This window comes from Nyctibius grandis, chromosome 5, assembly GCF_013368605.1.
Source record: "Nyctibius grandis isolate bNycGra1 chromosome 5, bNycGra1.pri, whole genome shotgun sequence".
NCBI classification, from domain to species: domain Eukaryota; kingdom Metazoa; phylum Chordata; class Aves; order Nyctibiiformes; family Nyctibiidae; genus Nyctibius; species Nyctibius grandis.
In genome coordinates this window covers 11,932,255-11,953,757 of record NC_090662.1, presented here as the reverse complement: position 1 = coordinate 11,953,757, position 21,503 = coordinate 11,932,255, and the positions used below count along the sequence as shown (strand labels likewise).

At 37.1% G+C, this 21,503-nt stretch overlaps 1 protein-coding gene across 4 annotated transcripts in view; it reads right to left on the bottom strand.

The window, feature by feature from the left end:
* Positions 1-21,503, bottom strand: part of CACNA2D1 (calcium voltage-gated channel auxiliary subunit alpha2delta 1) — a 453,094-nt gene that overhangs the window by 93,002 nt on the left and 338,589 nt on the right. For all 4 annotated transcript variants that reach the window (XM_068400329.1, XM_068400331.1, XM_068400330.1 and 1 more), the window contains exon 11: positions 855-1,013. In XM_068400329.1, the coding sequence (XP_068256430.1) occupies positions 855-1,013 (159 nt within the window). The remainder of the gene's footprint in view (positions 1-854; positions 1,014-21,503) is intronic.

Genomic DNA, 21,503 nt, shown 5'->3' with positions numbered 1-21,503 from the left:
ACTGAGAGACATCACTGATATACATTAAAAAAATAATAAAAAGAATACACTTCATATTTATTAAGCTAGATCCTTAACTTCTGTAAATTGGTATAGCTTTATTTACACTAAGGTGAAGATCCAATATGCAGTCTTTAGGAAGGCGAAATGTAGAAATTTTTTTTTAAAACAACTACACAAACTATTTTAAAAATTACTGCTAAAACCCCAACATTTGTGGTAAATAGGAAACATTACTACTCAGAAAGCTGGTGCTTGGGTGCAAATTAGAAAGTACAATATAATTAAAACATGGAAACAATGCATTTAATTTTTGAGGAAATTATTTTTTTAATACATGAGAAAGAGAAAGGAACTAGAATACTCTCAGGTGCCTAACATTCCTCTATTAACTAAGTCATTTGCTCTCCTCTATACTGCTCAAGCCATGGTCATCTATTTATGACTTGTAATAAATATGAAATTGTAGGTTAACTAAACATTGCTAGGAGATACTGTGGTAAAATTGAAATAATAACACTGTAACATAGAGCCTTCCATTTTAGAATTACCTGCAAATCAACCACTACCACAGCTATGTGACAACTGAGAATCACATGTTAAATGAAAAACTAGCTGAATGAATGAAATAAAAACAGTATAGCACATTGAAAACCAAATTTATTCCCACATGTTAGCAACCTGCCAGGGGATCTGCAAAGAAAAATCTGTATTGTTGGGATAAATTTACTTGCTAAATAAGTTATTGTATTGGTTATCACTCAGTTACATGATGGAAGAGCATGCAGTGGCCATCTGAACATTCAAGTTCTCCTTCTTCACTTTAAAGCAGAGAGGAATAATTTCATACTTACATTTAGCAGCTGTTCAAAAGCATAGCTAAAGCCTTTTTTGTAATCCGTAATTCCTTTAGCAGAGATTTTATAGACAGCTTCTTTCAGCTTCTTCTTGTTCCTCACGTTAGCTTGGACAAGATGATTAAAGCAACTGACGTTCTGAGCATTGTTGTTAAACTGTAAAATAAATAGAAACAGTATTAAAGACAGTTAATTATCTTTTCTAGGTACTGTAGTAGTGAAGGTTAATGTTTTCTTGACCCGTGAGATTAAGCATGTCACACCTGATTTTTAATTCCACTACATTGAGAATGTCCAGCAGTGTCTGCAGATTTCAAAACTGGGCAAGAAATATATTGTAAAAAAAAAGGTATTTGATGCTTCACAATTTGTTGCAATCCAAAAAAACTCTACTATAGTGGAAAAATTCCCACAAATTTTGTTTCAAGTTCATATAATGAAATCGAACTGGGAAATGCAGAGTTAGGGAAATAAAAAACATGGGGAAATATTTACTTTATTTTTTTTAATCACTGAAAAATATTGCTTAAATTACCAGATTACTTCCATATTGCACATGTTAGTCTGCTGCTTTACAGTGAAACTTGCAGATCATAATCAATTTGTGCATATACCTTATAGAAAACAAAATACACTCTTGGGACAAAGGAAGCATATGAAAGTATAGCTGTTAATAGGAGAATATCATTAATAATAATGCAAATTTGTGTTTCGAGATCACACATATTTGTGCTCTCTTACCCACATATCTGTAAAGACTACTCCCTGAAAATTTCATTTATATGAGATTCTCATATTATTTAAAAACATACTTGTCTGTACAAGTAGGAATTGGTTTAGGATCTCTTTAAAATTTGTATAAATATATATACATATATGTATAAGTACAAATATATATATATATATATATATCTATCTTGGTATAGAGAGAGATGCAGAAATACATCTCACTTTTTAGCTACCTCTGTATCTATCCCTGTAAAGTCAAAGATGAGACTTCTATTAAAAGATGACGCAGCGTGTACGATTCTAACTGCAGCCTTGAATGAAAGTAGATATTACTGCACATAATCTGTGTTTAACTCTATCATCTGAATTAAAATCTCCTTTAAACCAAAACACAGTGATTTTTATTTAAGATACTCTTGACTAACATTACTAAAAGTATCGTGTTGGCCAATTTTTAAACTGTTTTATCTATCCAGATTTCTTGTGTGAGCTTTTTTTCTCATTGTTAAATAAGATGTCCAAAAAACTCTGTGAAACTCCATCTCAGTAAAGGCACTAAAACCCAGACCTCCTAATTCACATTTCAGCTGAAAACAGATTATTATGCCTCTTCCTGATTAAGGGTCTTTAGTGAAAGTAAATGCAAATGTGAATTTATGCTGTCAACCTGTTGCAAAGCCTTAAAATAACTTAAAAATCAGGTCTTGTAGGCTCAAGTCTCGGTACTGCTAATTAGTTCAATAGTACTGTATAGAAAATAAGGGAGATAAGGTAAATAAGGTCACAGATTTCAATAACTGCTCAGATTACTTACATGTCTAAAAGAAATCACTACGTACCAGATGCAAAGTACAGAGAGAGAACTGCTATCAGTAGCAAACTACAAGTTACACTGTAATCGTAGGACACTTACAAGGAAGAGAACTTAAAAGGATGAAGGGATTGGCAATATCAAACCATTCTTAATACTGCATAATAATTCAATTCAAGTTAACAGGATGCTTAGGAGGTACACAAACTTTTCCATGTCCTGGAATCAGATGTGTACAGATGCATGTTCCTTGCTCTTAAGACCAACCAAAATATGAACTACCTGTAATTTTTATCAAATATCCACTTCAATCAATGAGACTTCTGCTATTCAATTAGTAGGAGCAAATGTATAATAGCAAATATAGTACAGCCTACGGCAGAGATAAATGACACAGAAAGACATCAACCTCAGCAGTAGGCTTAGCCTAATTTGTTCCAGATCCTTCTTGAAAAAGGCCACAGAGCTGCAACTGTGGGGTTTTTGGCTGTAAGCGAGCAAATCCAGGCGCTATTATGAGAGCATTTGCTATGCTGGATTCTTACTTATGGTTCCATGTGTAATTTCTTATTCTCACGAGAAGGATATGTCAAAGTGCTCCATGAACTAGAGACTTTAAAGCATGAATTTATCTGCCTCATCTTTTAATATCGTTATGGTACCACAAGCCGTTCCTGCATGTATGTAGAATCTGAACAAGAAAACCCACTATTTTGATTTTGAGCACTAAGTAGCTCACAACTAATAAAATGTCTTGTCATCTTCATATTGTATTTATTTTTCTAGGGAGCTTATTTTTGCTCACACCTCATGAGTTAATGTTGTCTTTTGGTGAGATACTGATATTTTTATGGTATAGTTGCTGTTTTCCTGAGGACTGTATTAGCTAAAAAATTGTATTGATTCTTGCTAGGCAGAATACACTATGAAAATACCCATATAAGAATCATCATATATCTTTCTAATTAATAAGGACAGCTATTACTCTGTCCCAATTTTACAGCTCTGGTCCCCAGGTGATTAAAATCTGTGGAAGCAAGTTATTCTCAAATGACTTTCTGCAAAGTTTTCTGTCCCCCTTTCTCTCAGTATGCAGTTTCTAATGTGTCACAAGGGGACAATTGTTCCCAAAAACATGCAAAAGCATGAGCGAGTGCTTCAACTTCAAAAAATGCAATGTTATATTTGACCAAGTATTCTACAAAAGAGTTAGTTGTATATAATGTGACAAAGGTTACTTAATTGTTTTTGTTATATTCTGTTTATCAGGGCTTTATTTTTTATAGCACAACTATAAATCTAGTATCATGTATCTAAATTATTTACAGTAACAGAAGTATGAAAACAGGATGAGATAAGAAAGATGAAAAATATTTTCCAGTTCTCCCAGTGTCACAATGCAAATTTCACCTTTAAAAAAAATGAACACATGGAACTGGATTACATATAACCCAATTTTCAGCTTGAATATTCCTTTAATGTATGCCATATTTCCCAGAAAAGAATAGTTTAGTAGGACCAACCCTCCGCTGTGATTAAACTGTAAGACTTCCAGCTGAACTCTAACATTTCCATTGTGTGATTTTAAAGCCATTATCTTTTATAGCAGTTCTTTCCCCAGACTCAAACAAATTATGGTCATTCATTTTTCCATTTCCCCTCAATATCATGTGGTGATTTTTATTCACTGTGCTTAAGCAGCATGTTTTGCTGCTTAAGCAAAACCACGAGATGATCACACAATTGTAATCAATTCACTTCGATGAAGAACACTGACACACTTGATAGTGCTTCTTATAGAAGTTTCTTACAGAAGTAACCAATAAATCACCTGGTGATTATTAGGTACATTAACCATGTGGGAGTGAAAACAGTATTGTGCAGTGGAATTATTTCAGCTTGCCTTGACTTAATTTTGTAGCCATGATTAGGAAAAGTATTGATGTAAAGTAATTTTAAAAAGACAAGGTCTGAAAATTAATTCTAATTGTGAGATGAGATGAAAGTACAGATCTTGTACTTGGAAAGTAGAAGAAAAACACTGCCTGGTAGGTAGCTCTGCTCTACAAAAGCCCTTTTCATCTGAAATAGTAGAGGGAAAACTCTGCTCTGCTTCCTCAGTGACATTATATGCAAATTATTTAATGAGCTAATATAAAAGTAACCATAAGTTCAATCTTACGGTCAGTGCATGCCTTGTCTTGGGCTATAGCAAACAGCTGTGTAGGTGTTCAAGCAAAAATTTAGTGTCAAGTGAAAATTTCTCCCTGAAATGCCACTAACATTAAACTGCAAATCTAAATTGCTTGGTAGCAGTCCTGCAAATGTGTCAGGGTAATTATTTCTATGAAGGTCAGGTATTTAGCATATGGTTCGGTAATTATGGATACAAAAATGACATTTTAAAAACTGACAGGAATACTGGCTCAAACTGTTTAAGCAGTTAACAAGTACACTATACTGAATTTACACATGATGCAAACTGAACAAAGGGTCAAGGTCAAAACAGCTGCATCTATAGGTTGACAAATGCTGATGTAAAATCAAGGAGAAATAACACATCTGTAGAAGGGAGAGTTACATTAACCGAAGTCTGCAAATGCTGTAATTTCATTAAGAAAATATATGAGCCAGCTGTTTTCAAATACATCAGTCAATGTTAGTGTTAACATCAGTCAACAAAGCAGACGAGAAGAGTTTTTGATTAGATAAAGGAATCGGTAGATGGAACAACAAACCTCCAAAATGAGCATTTACCTGTTTGCTAGGAGGTGAAAGCAAGTCTGAAAGTTGAAATGTGACTGATAAAAATGTCCAAAGCAGGGAACAAAATTCAGGGCTACATGAAATTAATTTGAACTCCAAATTACTTAATCCTTTAACTGAAGGATTTCAAGTATAAAACCCTTCAGATCGCCCTTAAAACTGGCTTTTCCTAACACTAAAATAATTTTGCTCTTTAACCAGTTGACCATGTGACAAATACCAGGACCATTCATAACTTTGAATTAACCAAACTGAGACAGATTTCAGTTACACTCATCTGAAATATGATAGCAATAGTGGCATTGTAATTTTTCACACATTAAGATACCAAAAGCCAAAATACCTGCAATAAGCTTTTAATGATTACTGGTCACATTACCTGTCTCCTAATCACCATAACAATGCTTATTTAAGTTTGGGTGATTTCTTGAAAACTGGTTAACAATATACTCAATCACTCAGTATTGAATGGGAATAAAGAACATGCAAGATTTCAAAAACCAGTTCAGGAAGTCCACGTTCTTGCAAAATCAAATCCTATCAAAGGTGTAAAATTGAAGCAATTATAATCCATACATTATTGAATAAAATGCTTTCAATGTATCTATGTGAAATATGTCAGTTGGGTATTTATCAGACTGGCATTTCCCCCTAATTATTGCAGTAAAGATAAACATATGTCACAAAAATGTTATTGTGGTAAAAAGAAAATAAATGGAATTTGTGTATGATGCTGTGGGCTCAGTGAGTCACTTAAAAAACAACAGATATCATTTGGAGGCAAACCATCATTTGTTAGAATCTAAAGCCACCCTATGCAGTATGTCACCAGCAGTGACAGCTTCTACTTTTTCAAGTATATAAAAAGCTTATTCCTTATCTAAACTAATATAAGAGGGGCTTGCAGCAAAACACTTGGAAAACAGGGTAACCTTAGTTTTTTATTTTAAAGTATGATGAAGTATTAATACAATTAAATTTGTCTTGTAATTGTATAGCAAGGTATAAGATCTAGATGTATTTTTCAGTAGATTATTTCTTACTACTCAATTTATTTATATCTTTTTTGCAGTCTCTGCCTTTGAGATGTCTCAGAACGATCCTCAGGTCTGAGGAATGAAGACCTCCTATTCACAGGTTTGGGCACGAATACCCAAGTATATTACCGGGGCACTAAGAGAAGTGAAGAGAACTTCATCTAGTTGACTTCAAACCACCAGTATAATCTTTGGACATATATGAGGCAACTCAATAACTTGAAAGATAAGTTAATCAACTCAACTTAACATGAAACTCTGAACAAAGGGTTTTGAGTTTAATGCTGCTTAGACCTTGTCATTCTGGAGAAGGTCAGAAACAGAAACACTAATCTGACAGTCTTACAAGGTCTTTGCCTTTATCCTCCTATCAGAGAAGGATAAACTTGCAAAACCAGTGGAAAACTACACAGAACCACAGTGAAATATCTAAATGCTAGAGACCTTTCCCCTTCCTCGGGTAGTTCTATTGAGCTGTGGGCTCCTCCACACACATGTACCTCTTCAATCCACAGTGCCCCAAGAGTTAAACTGATGGACAAGAGAAGTGGTTGTCATTCTGAAACCCTCTTCTGATTCCAGAATAGTTACTTCTGCATTGCTAAAAGCCTCCTCTTCCAGAATCTCAACCTGGAAATCCTTCTTTAAAATTATTAAAACTCCTACCCCAACACCAGGTTATTAGAAGATTCAAGGGAAGTGAAACAGAGATGTTGATTTATTTCCTGTATCTGTACCCACTCTAAGCACTCTGTGGATATGATGGCAGATCAAAAAATGAATAACAAGAGACCCTACAGGCAGGTGCTTTTCTTAAGAGGACAGTATAAGACAAAAGAAGGGGAGTGGGAGAAACCCTTATGGAAAAAGGCAGCAAAATGAAGAAAGAAAGGATCAGTATTCAGAAGCGGGATATACAGGGACTGAAAAACATTTGAGACAGTTAAGTAGAAAGATCAAAGCTATCAAGCAGTCTGGGGAAAAAAACAGCAAACAAAACAGATGAGAAGAGAAACATGTATAATTTTTTTTTCTAAAACTGCATTAGGTCCAATATATTACCTGCTGAACAGATACAAACTGGCTTGTCTATCAGGAAATTTTTTGGTAAATCTGCCTTTTGCAGATACCGACCAACCTCTCCCCAGCTGACAAGCTTTAGCAAGTAACACATAGCATATAACTCCCAGGGACATCCACACTTTAGCATCACAGATGTTTTCAAACATTACTGAATGTCTCAGAGCCCTTGTGAAATAGCTCAGAACTGTTCTCATTTTATTGGCGAGAAAACTGAAGCAACAGGGAAGAAAACAAGTAAATCCGAGGCACAGACATGGCCAGAAGCTTTAATCTCAGTTCCCCACTACTAGAGCACCAGAAAATGCTTTTTCCCTTTCCTTTGTGCAACAAACTCCAAGTCCACAAATTTGCCCTTTTACTTGATAATAGTTATTTTGCTAGATGCCATTTAAACCACAAGGTCAAATAGGGCATGGATTCTTAAAGCATGAATTCTCATAAACAGCTCAGCACTTAAACGTCTTCAAAATGCACACACAGCTAATGCGACTCATTCTGAAGACTACAGCACTGTGAGAGAAAAATCTCTGATTTCATAGGCAATGTATAAATTGATGAATGTTTCAAATTCCCTTCTGTATATCCATCTAGCCCTCTCTATATATCTAAATATATCTCCATCTCCTGAGAGGTATAAAGGTTATAAATCTGAAATCCAATGTCAATCATTCTTTTGGCAAGTATAGGAGGTTATTTAAATACAAATAAAACATTCAATTCATTCTGCTTCTTTACGAAAGGAAATCCGAAGCATCCCCTTCATTCCACTGTCTTAGAATTCACATTATATGTCATGCTAGCAAAACAAGCAGGCATTGAAAAAAGCAGCATAAGAAGAAATGTTATCATTAATTAAAGAGTAATATCTTGGGGCATTCATTTATCTTGATCAGAAAGTGCTTATTATTGTTTCTGACAGTCAACAACTCTTTTTCTGCTGTATCTGATATTTTCATACATATGTGTATATATATATTTATAAAAAAATAAGTTTGTGTATAGGTATGTGCCTAATTGTTTTTATGACACAATCAAAAAAGCAAGCTTCAGTCCACATTTGTCAGGTGCTATCTGGACAATCCACTGAGGAAAGCCACAACTCTCAAAAAGGATAGCAATAAATTTCTGTATATTCTCAGGAAAATAAATTGAGGAAAGCAGCGCTAGCTCCGCGATTCAATCTGAAAAACACAAAATCTTTTGTAAATCACCTCATTACTGGAAAATGCAACAGCATAAACAAATCAAAACCAATAAATTAATGAATATTTAAAAAACTTTTTCAGGTTTTATTCACTAGGTGGCACTAAAACAAAAAAAGTTGAATTGCTCTCACAAACATTATCTTGAAAAGGCAATTTTTATGCTTCTGGTGGAGGTTGTTGCCACGTTCTGTGAATATCATAAATTTCCCATTCCAACTAAAACAATTAAATACTCTTGTGTTCCAAATGAGTGAAGAAGCAGGAATACTAAAATCCAGACGTTCGCCTTAAAGAAAAATTTCCACATGTTGAACACAAGAGATCTTAGCTCCAGGAGGATGAAAATCTTTTTTTTCCATACAAAGGATCCATATCACCAAAACAAGCATCTCAATTTCCAACAGCTTTACAAACCGTGTTTACAATACTCATAACGGAAAAGCTGTAAAAGTTAACATTTCTCAACCAAACTCTTATCTAAATGCCTTTTTGCATCTCCAAAATCTTTAGAAGTGTTAAGATTCTTATTGAACATAGTTTAATGCCAAATCTAAGTAAAACTTCACATTTTCCCAACCATCCTTACCTGCCTCCCTATTCTTCACTCATTCCAGTTAGTTTACTAACATCTACTGATTCAACATAACATTAATCAGGATCTCCTGAAATTACGCTCCTAAGCTAAAAAAAATCCACATAAAAAACTAAAAAAAAACCCTAAAAACCTACTCCTCCAAAACTTCTGATATTAAATGAGACCCTACCTTAACCTTATGTAAATTGTGTATTTTTAAACATTCAGAAATGTTTATCTTTTATAGACAATCATATAGACTTGAACAAAGCAGTAATTCCTGTACTTAAACTTGCTACAGAGACAAAACTTATACATTTAAAATACCAAGATCGTGATAGCTGAATAAATCAGAAACATCACTCCGGGAATACTGAAAATTGAGAAAAACATAGTCAGCTTGCTGAAGACCTAATCAGATACTACCGCTGCCGACTTTCAATCTGCTGAGGTTTGTTGCTATGCTACTTCTACCTCATGGCTAAATCAGCTTGGTGACCCAGTTGTATCTATACATATTAAATGAGCAATAGTGAAACAGATCTGATTTCATCCGGCTTTCGTCTTGTAGCTAAATCCAGCTTTGCTGCTTTCTTTTCCTTTTTTTTTCCTGCTGCTTTAGGCTTGGTGATAGGATTTTAGGGTTAATCCCAAGAATAACTGAATCTTGAATAAGGCCAGTTACAATCTATATTTCAGCAGTGAGAAGATATTATAAATATTTACCAGAACCCACTTAGAGAATACTAAGAAAGCAATTTGCAAAGTTTTATTCCCATGTAGATCTCAGTACACAGAAAATTCGAGGCAGTTCAAGCAATAAAGGTTTGTAATCTGACATGCCAAAAAATAATATGTTGTGTTAAAGTTGAGCATTCGTATCTTGCTATAGAATAATTGTTTTCTCCTATCCTATGACTTGCATAGAGATAATCTTCAGGTATGCAGTACAACCCTACCTATACACTGTAGAGAAAATGTCTAAACCTTATTCTTCTACTCAGAAGGAGCACTCCTGCATTTCTTGAATTGTATTGCAAGTATAGGAAGCAATAAAATTAAGACTATATTTCAATTTACACTATTGGCATTTCTGGAAAACTAAAATGCATCACATTTCATTGTGAAATGTATATATGTGCATTATAGACAGAATATATGTAAGGTGTAAAAATGCTTAATGCTAAGTTTCTGAAAGGACTCTTCACAGATCACAGGTAACAGCGTTCAACATCATAATTGTTAAATCATGAAATATCTGCTGAAAAAATATCGTAGCATAATATGAGATAAATATTTGGGAAAGGACCAAATACTGGGCTAAATCTGCTCTCAGTTAAGCTTTGTTAACCTTTCTAACCAATATGGTTATTGATACATAACTCAATGCAAAGCTCCCACTGAGTACAAAAGGATTAATGTTCAGACCATAAAGTACGATGCTGTGCTGCAAATTTCAGAGCTACTACAAAGACCGTCAGCGTAGGCTGAAAGATGAATTAGCTTAGCAAGATGAACCCATTTATGGTCATTTCATGATGCTGTGGCTAAGTTAGCATGTATTATTTACTTGAGATCATGTGTTTCTGACTTCTACTGAAAATTTCAGTACTGTAAACTTCAGTATCTCCCCAGAAATTTGGCTGAACTACTGCACTACTGTAGTGCTGCAGTACTGTAGTCTGCACTGTATGGCACTGCTACCCAGATACACTCTAGGAGAGAGCTGTAACAAGAGACTTTCTAGAAAATTATTTTGTAGCCTTTTTTTTAATTATCATTTGACTGAGGAAATCTTCATTCAGTAAAATTCAAGTTGTTTAGAACCAGAAACACCTTTGGCCAAAAAGATGAATCACTGAATCATAGAACATATCGAGTTGGAAGGGATCCATAAGGATCATCAAGTCCAACTCCCCGTTCCTTGCAGAACTTCCTAAAACTAAACCATGTGACTAAGAACATCATCCAGACACTCCTTGAACTCTGACAGGCTTGGTGCCATGACCACTTCCCTGGGGAGCCTGCTCCAGTGACCAACCACCCCCTCGGTGAAGAACCTTTTCCTAATGTCCAAACTGAACTTCCCCTGATGCAGCTTCATTCCATTTCCTCGTGTCCTATCGCTGGTCACCAGACATAAAGGTTTAAGTATTAAACCATTATCTATAAATCCACTGGATACGTGAGGTGCTACTCAGGGCATCAAAAGGAAGACGAACATTTAGTCAGTGCCCCAAATTACAAGCTAGACATACACTCCAGCGCCAGGCCACATAACCAGAGGATAGCAGGGGGCTACAAAGTCACCTCTGTATTCCCAGGGCTTGACTTAAATGTGCCTGTCACCCTCGCAGGGCAGAGCGAGGTGCCTGGCTGCACATGGTGCCTGGGATTCGCGAGCAGTAAGGAGGCTGCGGCAGCACATTGCCTGTGTGTGAGATGCTGCTGCTAAGGCAAGGAAGCATGAGACAGGAGGGAAAAGTGTGAGTCTTGAAAGTGTGAGACTTGAGAAGTCGATGAGTATTTCATTCATATTTCGCCTAAGTTAAGAGTTCCTTTAGATTCACACCAAACTAATATCTTGCCACATGTCTTTAAACTTTCACCTACCAAATAGATGACATTTATTGAAAATATATTAAAAAAAGGGTGACCATAGAACAAACAGCCCCCACCCTGTCCCAAACCTTATGGACAGCCTGAATTTTCTTCTTTTTTCACTAACATGATGAGTCATCCTTCCCCAGCAGAATCATTAAAACCAGCCCAGCCCAGCTCTTCAGAACTGGTAACGAATGAGTTCATTGTTCGAGAGACCATTCACCCAACACAAATTTTTAATTACACCATCACAACACCCCCCTAATAATTGTGTCCTGGTTGGAAAGCTGAGTCAGAAATGCACTTTTCTTCCAGTATTTGACGTGCCATAAAAACTCACAGGATAGATGATATGTCTGACATATAGCAGGGATCTCTTCAGTAAGACTTGTGCTTTACAAAAAATTAAGAAACTGGAAATAGCCAACAGATTTATTAACCAGTGGAACCATGAAGCAGAGCTATCACCTCATTTTATATACTACTAATCTACTCATTTTAAATACTACTAATATACTAGAGAGCTAGGATTTATTCTGGAAGTCACAGAAGCTCGTGCCTTGTGCCGTTAGAAACCTGACTTCCTGACATTTGACAACTATAAGAGAAGACAATAAAAATCTGTATTGATGCCCAAAGCAATCCCTCGAAGTGGGAATGGAGGTGACTTTTCTAGTCGTCTGGAATTGTCAGCTATACTGTACGGTAATAAATGTACAGTTTCCAGCAACATCCCTGCTCCTGACATCCTGCTGTAGAATTTCAGCTTCTAATTTCCATTCCCTTTGGCTCTTCATGCACTCAAGCACTCTATTCCCTAGAATTAACACTTTGTGACAGATCTAAAATGAAACAGATCTTGTTTTCAGATTTGCCCTATTCCTTTTCCAACTCTTTCAATTTTTTTTTCTGTCTTACAGACCTTTTGAACATTTTCCTTCCAGAATAAAATAAAGTTACTGTTAATAACACAACAGTAAAAAATTAGCTGATACATTAAAGCAAACAAACAGTAACACACAAGAATAAAAAAAAAAAGTGTAAAACCACCCAAAAGTACCTGCTGTTTGTATTCCCACTGACTCCCTTTTGCTTTCTCAAAGCAGAGATAGTATGACTCAGCTCACCTCATTTCAGTGATCTTTTAATTAGGAGCCCAGTCTGAGACAGTGGGCCAGGCTCTCCCTACAGCCACTGGAGACAGACAAGCACCTCCTGGACGTAATTTGTCCTCAAGATAGACTTGTCTTCTGGAGGTGTTTTTAATTTTCCTCCACTAACCACAATTACAGCCTAGGCAATAATTTACAATACAATAACCCCTGTTTTGTATTCAGGGAGGTTATATGGGAGACATTATGGGAAGAGCATTTCAGGATTGCACAGGACTTACTATGGAATATTTTATGGAGGAACCAGGGTGAGGAAAGGGGCAGACTTAAGTGATTTGGGGACAAAAAAGTGCGGGAAAAGAGAGAGGTATGGGGAAAAAATGTTCATCTTGTGTAAATAGTTTGCTGGTCAGTATGCTTGTCCGGCCACATCCTGCACCTCATCAGTGCAGTCTGTCCTGCCTTCTTATTAAACTCCATTCTTACCTCTTTTCCTGGGTGAGGGATTCTCTATTCTCTGTGTGTGTGAGTGCAGCAACTGGAGTCAGAACATGGGCTGCAGGGACCATGCGTCCATGTTGCAGCAGCTAGAGAGACTAAAGTGAACTGGAGTGGGACTGTGGGTCACAGGGACCCATGTGTCCATGGTACCTGCATCTGGAGTGAGTGCCAGGTGCTGGTCCTGGGGGTCTAGAGGTGAAAACCTATGTGTGTGTGGCTCTAAAGGTGAGACCATAGGGGGGTTGGCTACTGGGACCAGAGGAGTCCCCGCCAGCTCTGTGTGCTTGCATGAGATGATGGTCTCCACCAGCAACTGCAGCCTTGGGGGCTAGTGTGCCGAAGTGGCAGACTGAGATCCAGGGGCAGCTGCTGAGCAGACGGGGGTTCTGAGCCCAGCTGCTGGAGGGATCCACACAGTACACGTGTATATATATATATACACACACATGTGCATAAAAATATATATATTCTCACCAGCAGACTTCCATTCTGCTCAGCAGGATGAGACTGTTGGCACTGCCTGTGTAATATGAGTGCTCTGCATTTGCCTGTGTCACCTGTGTGGCTGGCCTGCTATGTATGTATATACATGACTATATGTTATGTGGCACACTGGGAATACATTTGCAGCCTCACTACCGCTTGCATCTGTGGCATGGAGCTGCAACAGCTTCACCTCTCTTGAGGTGTTGAATCTGGCATGATATGCTTTCTCCTAACAGGTAAAATAATATATGTATAAACAAACAAATGCCTAAATTCAGATGGCTTGGTTATTATTTTGTAACTCTAAAAGAAAAATAACTTAATGTTCTAAGGTTTCTCAAGTTTCTTTGTGGCTTTGTAATGCTCAGTTTAAATGAGAAATCAAGAAAAAACTGTTGAAACACATGTTTTCTTTCTAAATTCCCTAGCAATATAACAGGTATGGCTAGGTGGCCTTCGAATACAAATGTGAGTAGCTTCTTCTTGGGTTCTGGCTGTCTGTACCTTTACAAAGGTTTACTAGCTTGAGCACAGTTCTGAATTGAACATGGCAACTTGGCTTGTGGAGACGGTCCCTGGTACTAGCTGTAATTCTCAGAGAGAGAAGACTTGACCCTGCACTAACACCGTGGTTTTTGTGTTATATTGGTTTTACATACTGGAATATTATTTTAATCCAGATATTAAAAAAAAAAGTAAGCAAGTACTGTAGGGAGTATTATCAGTGGGACAGTAAAGTAACACTTCATTTTCACCTCTTTATCATGGACTATTCTGTGTATGTCTGTTTTATACAAGTATTTGCTGTTCTGTCTTATTGCACAGACAACATTGTAGGGCTGGTTAAACTGAAGATAACAAGGAATTTTTAAGTACACTAAGGATAAGAGAAAGCCTAACTAGTGAACACATCCTTTGCTAGATAGATATGGCTAAACTGTTAAGTATACACAGAAAAGAAAAAAAGAACTTGGTAAATATTCCCTATTTACAAAGATGAAGGCTGAAGTATTCATATCACGCAAGGCTGATGAAGTACCTTCCAGTCCATTAGTAACTAAGGTGGATGATGAACAGCTACTTGGGATAAACATTTAAGTCAGCAGAACAAAACAAAAAGAAAAAACAACCAACAAACCAACCAATGAAAACCCTTATGTATTCTTGATTTAAGGCTAAAAAGTTCAACGAGAGAACCTAATCTGACCTCTTGCATATTGTCTCACCACCCACATATCACTGGTCCTTAAAATTCCCTTGGTTACTTTTGTAATAGACCTTAAAAGTTACATTTAGTGGTAGATGTTTGCTTAAAGTGCATCTTCCAGAAAAGCATTAAATATTGATATGAAGACAACAAGAACTTTGCCTTCCAATTTGTTGAAGGCCTATTAACTATTTATGTACCATTCAAATTTATTGGGCTTCCACTAGTTATTCTTGCACTGCTTTTATCTGACAGTTTTGAGAGTCTATGGACACAAGAGTTTTCCCCAGCAACAGCGCTTCTTAGCTGTGATCAAATCAGTTATCAGCCTATTTATTTACGAACTCCAGAACAGCCAAAGAAAGGTCAAATTCTGTGAGTCTGAGAGTATGTTTGAAATCCAGCTTCTGAGATGGCTCACTTAGGACTGTGAGAAGATGCTTTCAAGAACCAAGCAATCAACCATAAACCACTTTCAGTCCTGACACAAGACACCTACAATCTTTTTTTTGTAAAATCTGAGCCAATTCCTTTTGTGTTAAATTACTGATATGATCCACATTTATGTAACAGGGTTCAGCCAGAACGGAGACATACAGCCAAAATTTGAGTTCAAATACTCATTGTTTGCCTCCCAGAAGAGAAACTGAACCATCAATCCATACACTCTTTAGATGGAAAATTGTCTCTAGCCATTTCTCTGAAGCTGTACAAATATTTCTAGTTCATCATGAAGATGACATGAAGTTTGATTCTTAGTGGTCCTTCACTTTTTCTTTTTCTTGATACAAATTGTGAAATTTGCTTTCCTGAGGATCAGTGTCCCATTGAAGTCAATTAACCTCATTTCAAATAAGCCAACTAATATAACATCCTCCCTACCCTAATCTTCCTCTTAACTCCAGCCCCACCTGAAATACTTCAACATAGTGTCATTGACTCCTTTCTCTACTTTCTTCTTAGAGGTGAAGAAAAATGAAACTGTAATTCTGTGGGTAGATATAAATTTCATGATGTTTTTTATACTACTGCATTTCTTGCTTCTTTTCCTACTCTCATTAGTCCATTAAAAAAGAAAATTCTAACTTTTTAACAATTGCTGGGTTTCCATAGTTCCCAAATTTTCTCCATTGTTATTTACAGAATACTCATCTTCATTACATTTGCTAAACATGTCCTCTAGACATATTTCCCATACATATATTTCCATAGATACATAGCCTAACTCCACCTGCAATTATTAGCCATGCAGAAATTGAATACTAGATTTTGATTATAATTTCTTTGAGTTTTGTTTAACCCAGCACCTACAGGGCTTACTAAACATAACTGTATGAAAATACCTCGAACAATTCACTTCATCCCTGAATAGGGAAGGTGCAAGATAATGACCTTCCATTAAGGGATGTTAATGATTTTCCATTAAGAAACACTCCTATGAAGATGTATTTCTCTGCAGCTATCATTGTTCCTTCTCTTCTTGAAAATGAGCCATTCGATTTAAGAAAAACTGCAAGGTCATGATACAATTAGATGGATTGTTGTTAAGAGAATCATGAAGCTCAAGACTCAGCTCTAAACTTGTTTTTATATTGCTTTTCATTGACTGCGAAAAAAAAAAAACAATCCCCCAAGAAAAGGAATAATATATATTTCTGTACTGCCTCATTCAGCTATGATGCTGAGGACACTGTATACTTAATTGGAGCCTCTGTGATTCATTACCTGAAATGCTCCAGGATTAAATCAGTAAGACCTGTTTATGCAGACCTACAGTGGGAACTTGATTCTCTCTCTATTTTTTTATTTGACAAATAATGAAAAAGATAGCAGGTATCTTTATAGTTTCTCCTTAAATTGTCCATCATGGAGAATGAGAAAGTAAGGACTGAAGTACATTAGCAAGTCTGCTGGCAAGCCCCTTCATACCGGAGTCCTTTTCATCTCTTCCTCTAGATCCACCCATACAACTACTTCTGTGCCAGTATCTCACACTGCTATCATGACTGTGTTTGATTTCTTCCTCAAATAGGGATGTTCTTTAGCAAAACTAACCACCACTGAACTTTTCCTGGTCAAAATTCAAAAACACAGGAAAAAACTATGTCAGTGTATCTAAGTATGCAATTTAATTTAAGGTTCACTAAAAACACTTTAAATGGAAATAATAAAGGAAACCAACTTTAAGTTATTTTTAAAGAAAATTCTGGAAGTTTTTGCCACTTGAACAGAAGCACATTCATACAAATCTAAAACTTCTACCAAAGAAAGCATAAGCACAACAGGTTACTTGGTTACAAAATATAGCATCCTCCTCCCTTCAACAGGACTTCAGACTAAGGTTTCCCCCCATGGCATGTTTGTTAAGTTTTTAAACAAGCTTAAGAGAGTATTTCCCAGAAGGAATGAATGTTTCCCTGTATCTAAGAGAATATAGGTGCAATCTGAACTACATAATACAGGAAGGAGCACACAGCAGAAAGAGAAAGGAGCCCTTTGATAAATTGAAAAGTTCTTTACAAAACTTTTTTTTCCCTGTATTATCATATTTAAATATTTTAATTAGGAAGGCATAAAGATTGTATCAACTTGGGAGTAAGGAGGGGCAAAGTAAACATTTTTGCAACCACTGAGCTGTGGGAATTACATGATAAACTGCTATTAAAAATCAGTGGGAAAAAGAGCTTATCTTCCACAGATTGCTTTTATCCCTAACAATAATTTCATATGCTGGTTGCATAGTTTTTTCTTTGAAATCAGCTCATCCAGAAATCTCCTTCCCTCTGATTTTAGTCGATGTGCAGAACTGCACAAGAGGAGACGAGCTTTCAATTTCCCCAGAACATGATTCTATTATCCCTACTATACTCACAACATTTAATTTCCAGTTCCTAAACAGTAAATACTAGTTTGGATTTTTACAAAGGCTGAGTGATTTTAAACAGTCCTACTGCTCCTGACCTTTAACACGTCTGTTGCTGTACGGTAGGGTTTTCTCTTGTGTGGTTTTCCCCAACTCTACAGATTTGAAGTTGAAATACATTTCTTCTGCAAACTGCAGCCTACCCACAATCATAAACAAATTACACTCTCTGTGTCAACAGTTGAAACCAAGTCACTAAATCATAGCGTGCTGGGATGGAATTGCTGCCCCTATCATCTACCACTTACTGCTATCAAAGCATATAACCGGATTAGTGGGAAAACAGCTGTATTACTCATACATTTAAGCTCTTTCAAACAGCAGGTTTTCTTTCTGCCACAAAGCACAGCACTTCAGATAAGAAAAATGCAAATCCCAGAGGAAATCATGACATATTAACCCCTGGCACTCTTTACATAACTTAATAGTTCGTTCAACCTCTTTTCACTGGAAATAAATGCAAGAACTGCATTAAATCAGTAGAACTAATGTATTTTAACACATCTACTTTTAAGCTTTTCGTTCCCTAGGATTTCTCCATATACCAGGCACAGTTGATTAAATCATCCTGTCACTTGGCATGAGCTTAAATTCGTGTCTCTCAGTTGTGGGCATGAATCATCATACATAGGGGTTTTGTGGGACAACATCTTGGCAGAGGTTAGTGGTAAAACAGCTCTCTAGTTAACTCAAAACCTCATTACTAAACACTCTATGGTTATTAAAGCTAACAAGCCATAAAACAACTGTTGCTTTCTTGGCCAAAAGATCCAGGAGGGAAAGAAAAACTATAGATAACTTCCAGTTATTGTTACTGTTCTTATATCCATCTGCTAACATTGTATTAACTGAAAAATTTCACCTAACTTTTTGGACTTTTTAATTAGCCAATGATGTCAAATACCAGGATGCTTCAAGACAACATATCCTTAAGCAATAACATGAAACGTACAGAATAAACCTACATTTCTTTCACCTAGAACAAAATGTTTAAGATGATATTTTGGGGTTTGGATTTATTAAGAAAGCACTGGATTTGGCCTTGTTTTATACATGTTGTCTTTGTTATGGAATATTCTGTGAAGAATAATGATCGTGGAATCATAGAATCATGTGGTTGGAAAAGAGCTTTAAAATCCTTGAGTCCAATTGTAAACCTAACACTTAGGGATAGTGACTCTACCACTTCCCTGGTCAGCCTGTTCTCATGTTTGATATCCCTTTCAGTGAAGAAATTTTTCCTGATTTATAATCTAAACCTCCCCTGGAACAACTTGAGGCCATTTCCTCTCGTCCTATCATTTGTTACTTGAGAAAAGAGACCAACCCCCACCTCACTACAACCTCCTTTCAGGTAGTTGTAGAGAGCGTTAAGGTCTCCCCGAGCCTCCTTTTCTCCAGACTAAACAACCCCAGTTCCCTCAGTTGCTCCTCATAAGACTTGTGCTCTAGACCCTTCACCGGCTTCGTTGCCCTTCTTCGGACTCGCTCCAGCACCTCAATGTCTTTCTTGTAGTGAGGGGCCCAAAACTGAACACAGTATTCGAGGTGCAGCCTCACCAGTGACGAATACAGGGGGATGATCACTTCCCTAGTCCTTCTGGCCACACTATTTCTGATACAAGTCAGGATGCTGTTGGCCTTCTTGGCCACCTGGGCACACTGCTGGCTCATATTCAGCTGGCCATCAATCAACACCCCCAGGTCCTTTTCCACCAGCCATCTTTCCAGTCACTCTTCCCCAAGCCTGTAGCATTGCATGAGGTTGTTGTGTCCCAAGTGCAGGACCCAACACTTAGCCTTGTTGAACTTCATACAGTTGGCCTCAGCCCATCGATCCAGTCTGCAGAGCCTTCCTACCGTCAAGCAGATCAACACTCCCACCCACACAATAACACAACCTGGTGTCATCTGCGAACTTACTGAGGGTGCACTCGATACCCTGGTCCAGATCGTTGATAAAGATATTAAAGAGAACTGGCCCCAATACTGAGCCCTGGGGAATACCACTTGTGACCAGATGATCTTTTGTGTATCACTGTACCTCCCTATGATCCTCAGATCATTTAGAAAAAAGAAAAATGAGGTTATTTTAAAATTAGACAAGAATTAATGAACCAGCTGCCTTTTAACTCAGTACATAAGCCTAATAAACGATCAAGCTTTTCACCAAAGGTATAAAAGCAAGAATAAGTGGGAAAAAACTAATCAGTAAAATGAAGAAATTAATTTTTGAATAACATCTCAGACTGTCTAAGAAATCCTCCTAAATGCAAGTCACGTATGTAATTTTCAAAGATCTAATCAAATGATCAGAATAATGATCATTCTAATGTATTATGTTTTACTTTTAAGTGTCAAGATATCTAAATCAAACATAAAAATAAAGCAACATACATGAAAACATGACAGCAAATAATACCAACTTTGCAGTGGATGAATGCTTTATAAAAGTTAGGCCTGTGTATATGCTTTTGTGAATAATCTTAAGAACAAATAATAATGAGTGTGATAATATATCACCTCCTTAAGTGGTATCACCTCTGGTGCTTAACTTTGGTTTGAAGCTTTGGTTGGACTGCGGAAAACCTGAGCAAACTAAAAAAAAAGGGGGAAAAATCCTAAAGAAAAGGCCAAAGTTCTGTGTTCACTTGTCTCATGGAATCAGAGAACCACAGAATCATACAATACCAGGTTGGAAGGGACCTCAAGGACCATCTGGTCCAACCTTTCTTGGCAGAAGCATGATCTAGACAAGATGGCCCAGCACCCTGTCCAGATGAATCCTAAAAGTCTCCAATGTTGGGGAATCCACTACTTTCCTGGGGAGATTATTCCACTGGCTGATTGTTCTCATTGTGAAAAATTTTCCTGTTGCAGAGGTTCAATCGGAACCTCCCCAAGAGTAACTTGCATCCATTGGTATCTTGTATCCCGTCATCTTTTCCATGTGACTCCTTGTTAAAAAGGGAGTCTCCATCTTCTTTGTAGTCATCCTTTAAATACTGGAACATGGTGATAAGGCCTCCCCCAAGCCTTCTTTTCTCAAGGCTGAACAAACCCAGTTCTCTCAGCCCTTCCTCATATGGCAGGCTTCCCAGTCCTTTGATCATCTTTGTGGCCCTTCTCTGGACCCTCTCCAGCCTGTTCACAGCTTTTTTGTATAGCGAGGACCAAAACCGGACACAGTATTCCAGGTGTGGCCTGACAAGTGCTGAGTAGAGTAGGATAATGACTTCTTTATTTCTGCTGGTGGTGCCCTTGTTGATGCAACCCAGCATCCTCTTGGCTTGCTTTGCCACAGCAGCACACTGTTCACTCATATTGAGCTTGTTGTCTACCAGGACCCCCAGGTCCCGTTCCACAGAGCTGCTCCCCAGCTGGGTAGATCCCAGCCTGTGCTGCACTCCTGGATTATGTTTTCCTAGGTTGAAGACCTTACGCTTGTCCTTGTCGAATTTCATAAAGTTCTTGTTAGCCCACTCTTCCAGTCTATACAGGCCTTCCTGCAGTGTGGCTCTCCCTTCCAAAGATTTCTCACTTCTCTCGCTTGAAGAATGCCTTGTAGTAGTACAATCATTTGTTTCCTATCTATAGGATATGACTCC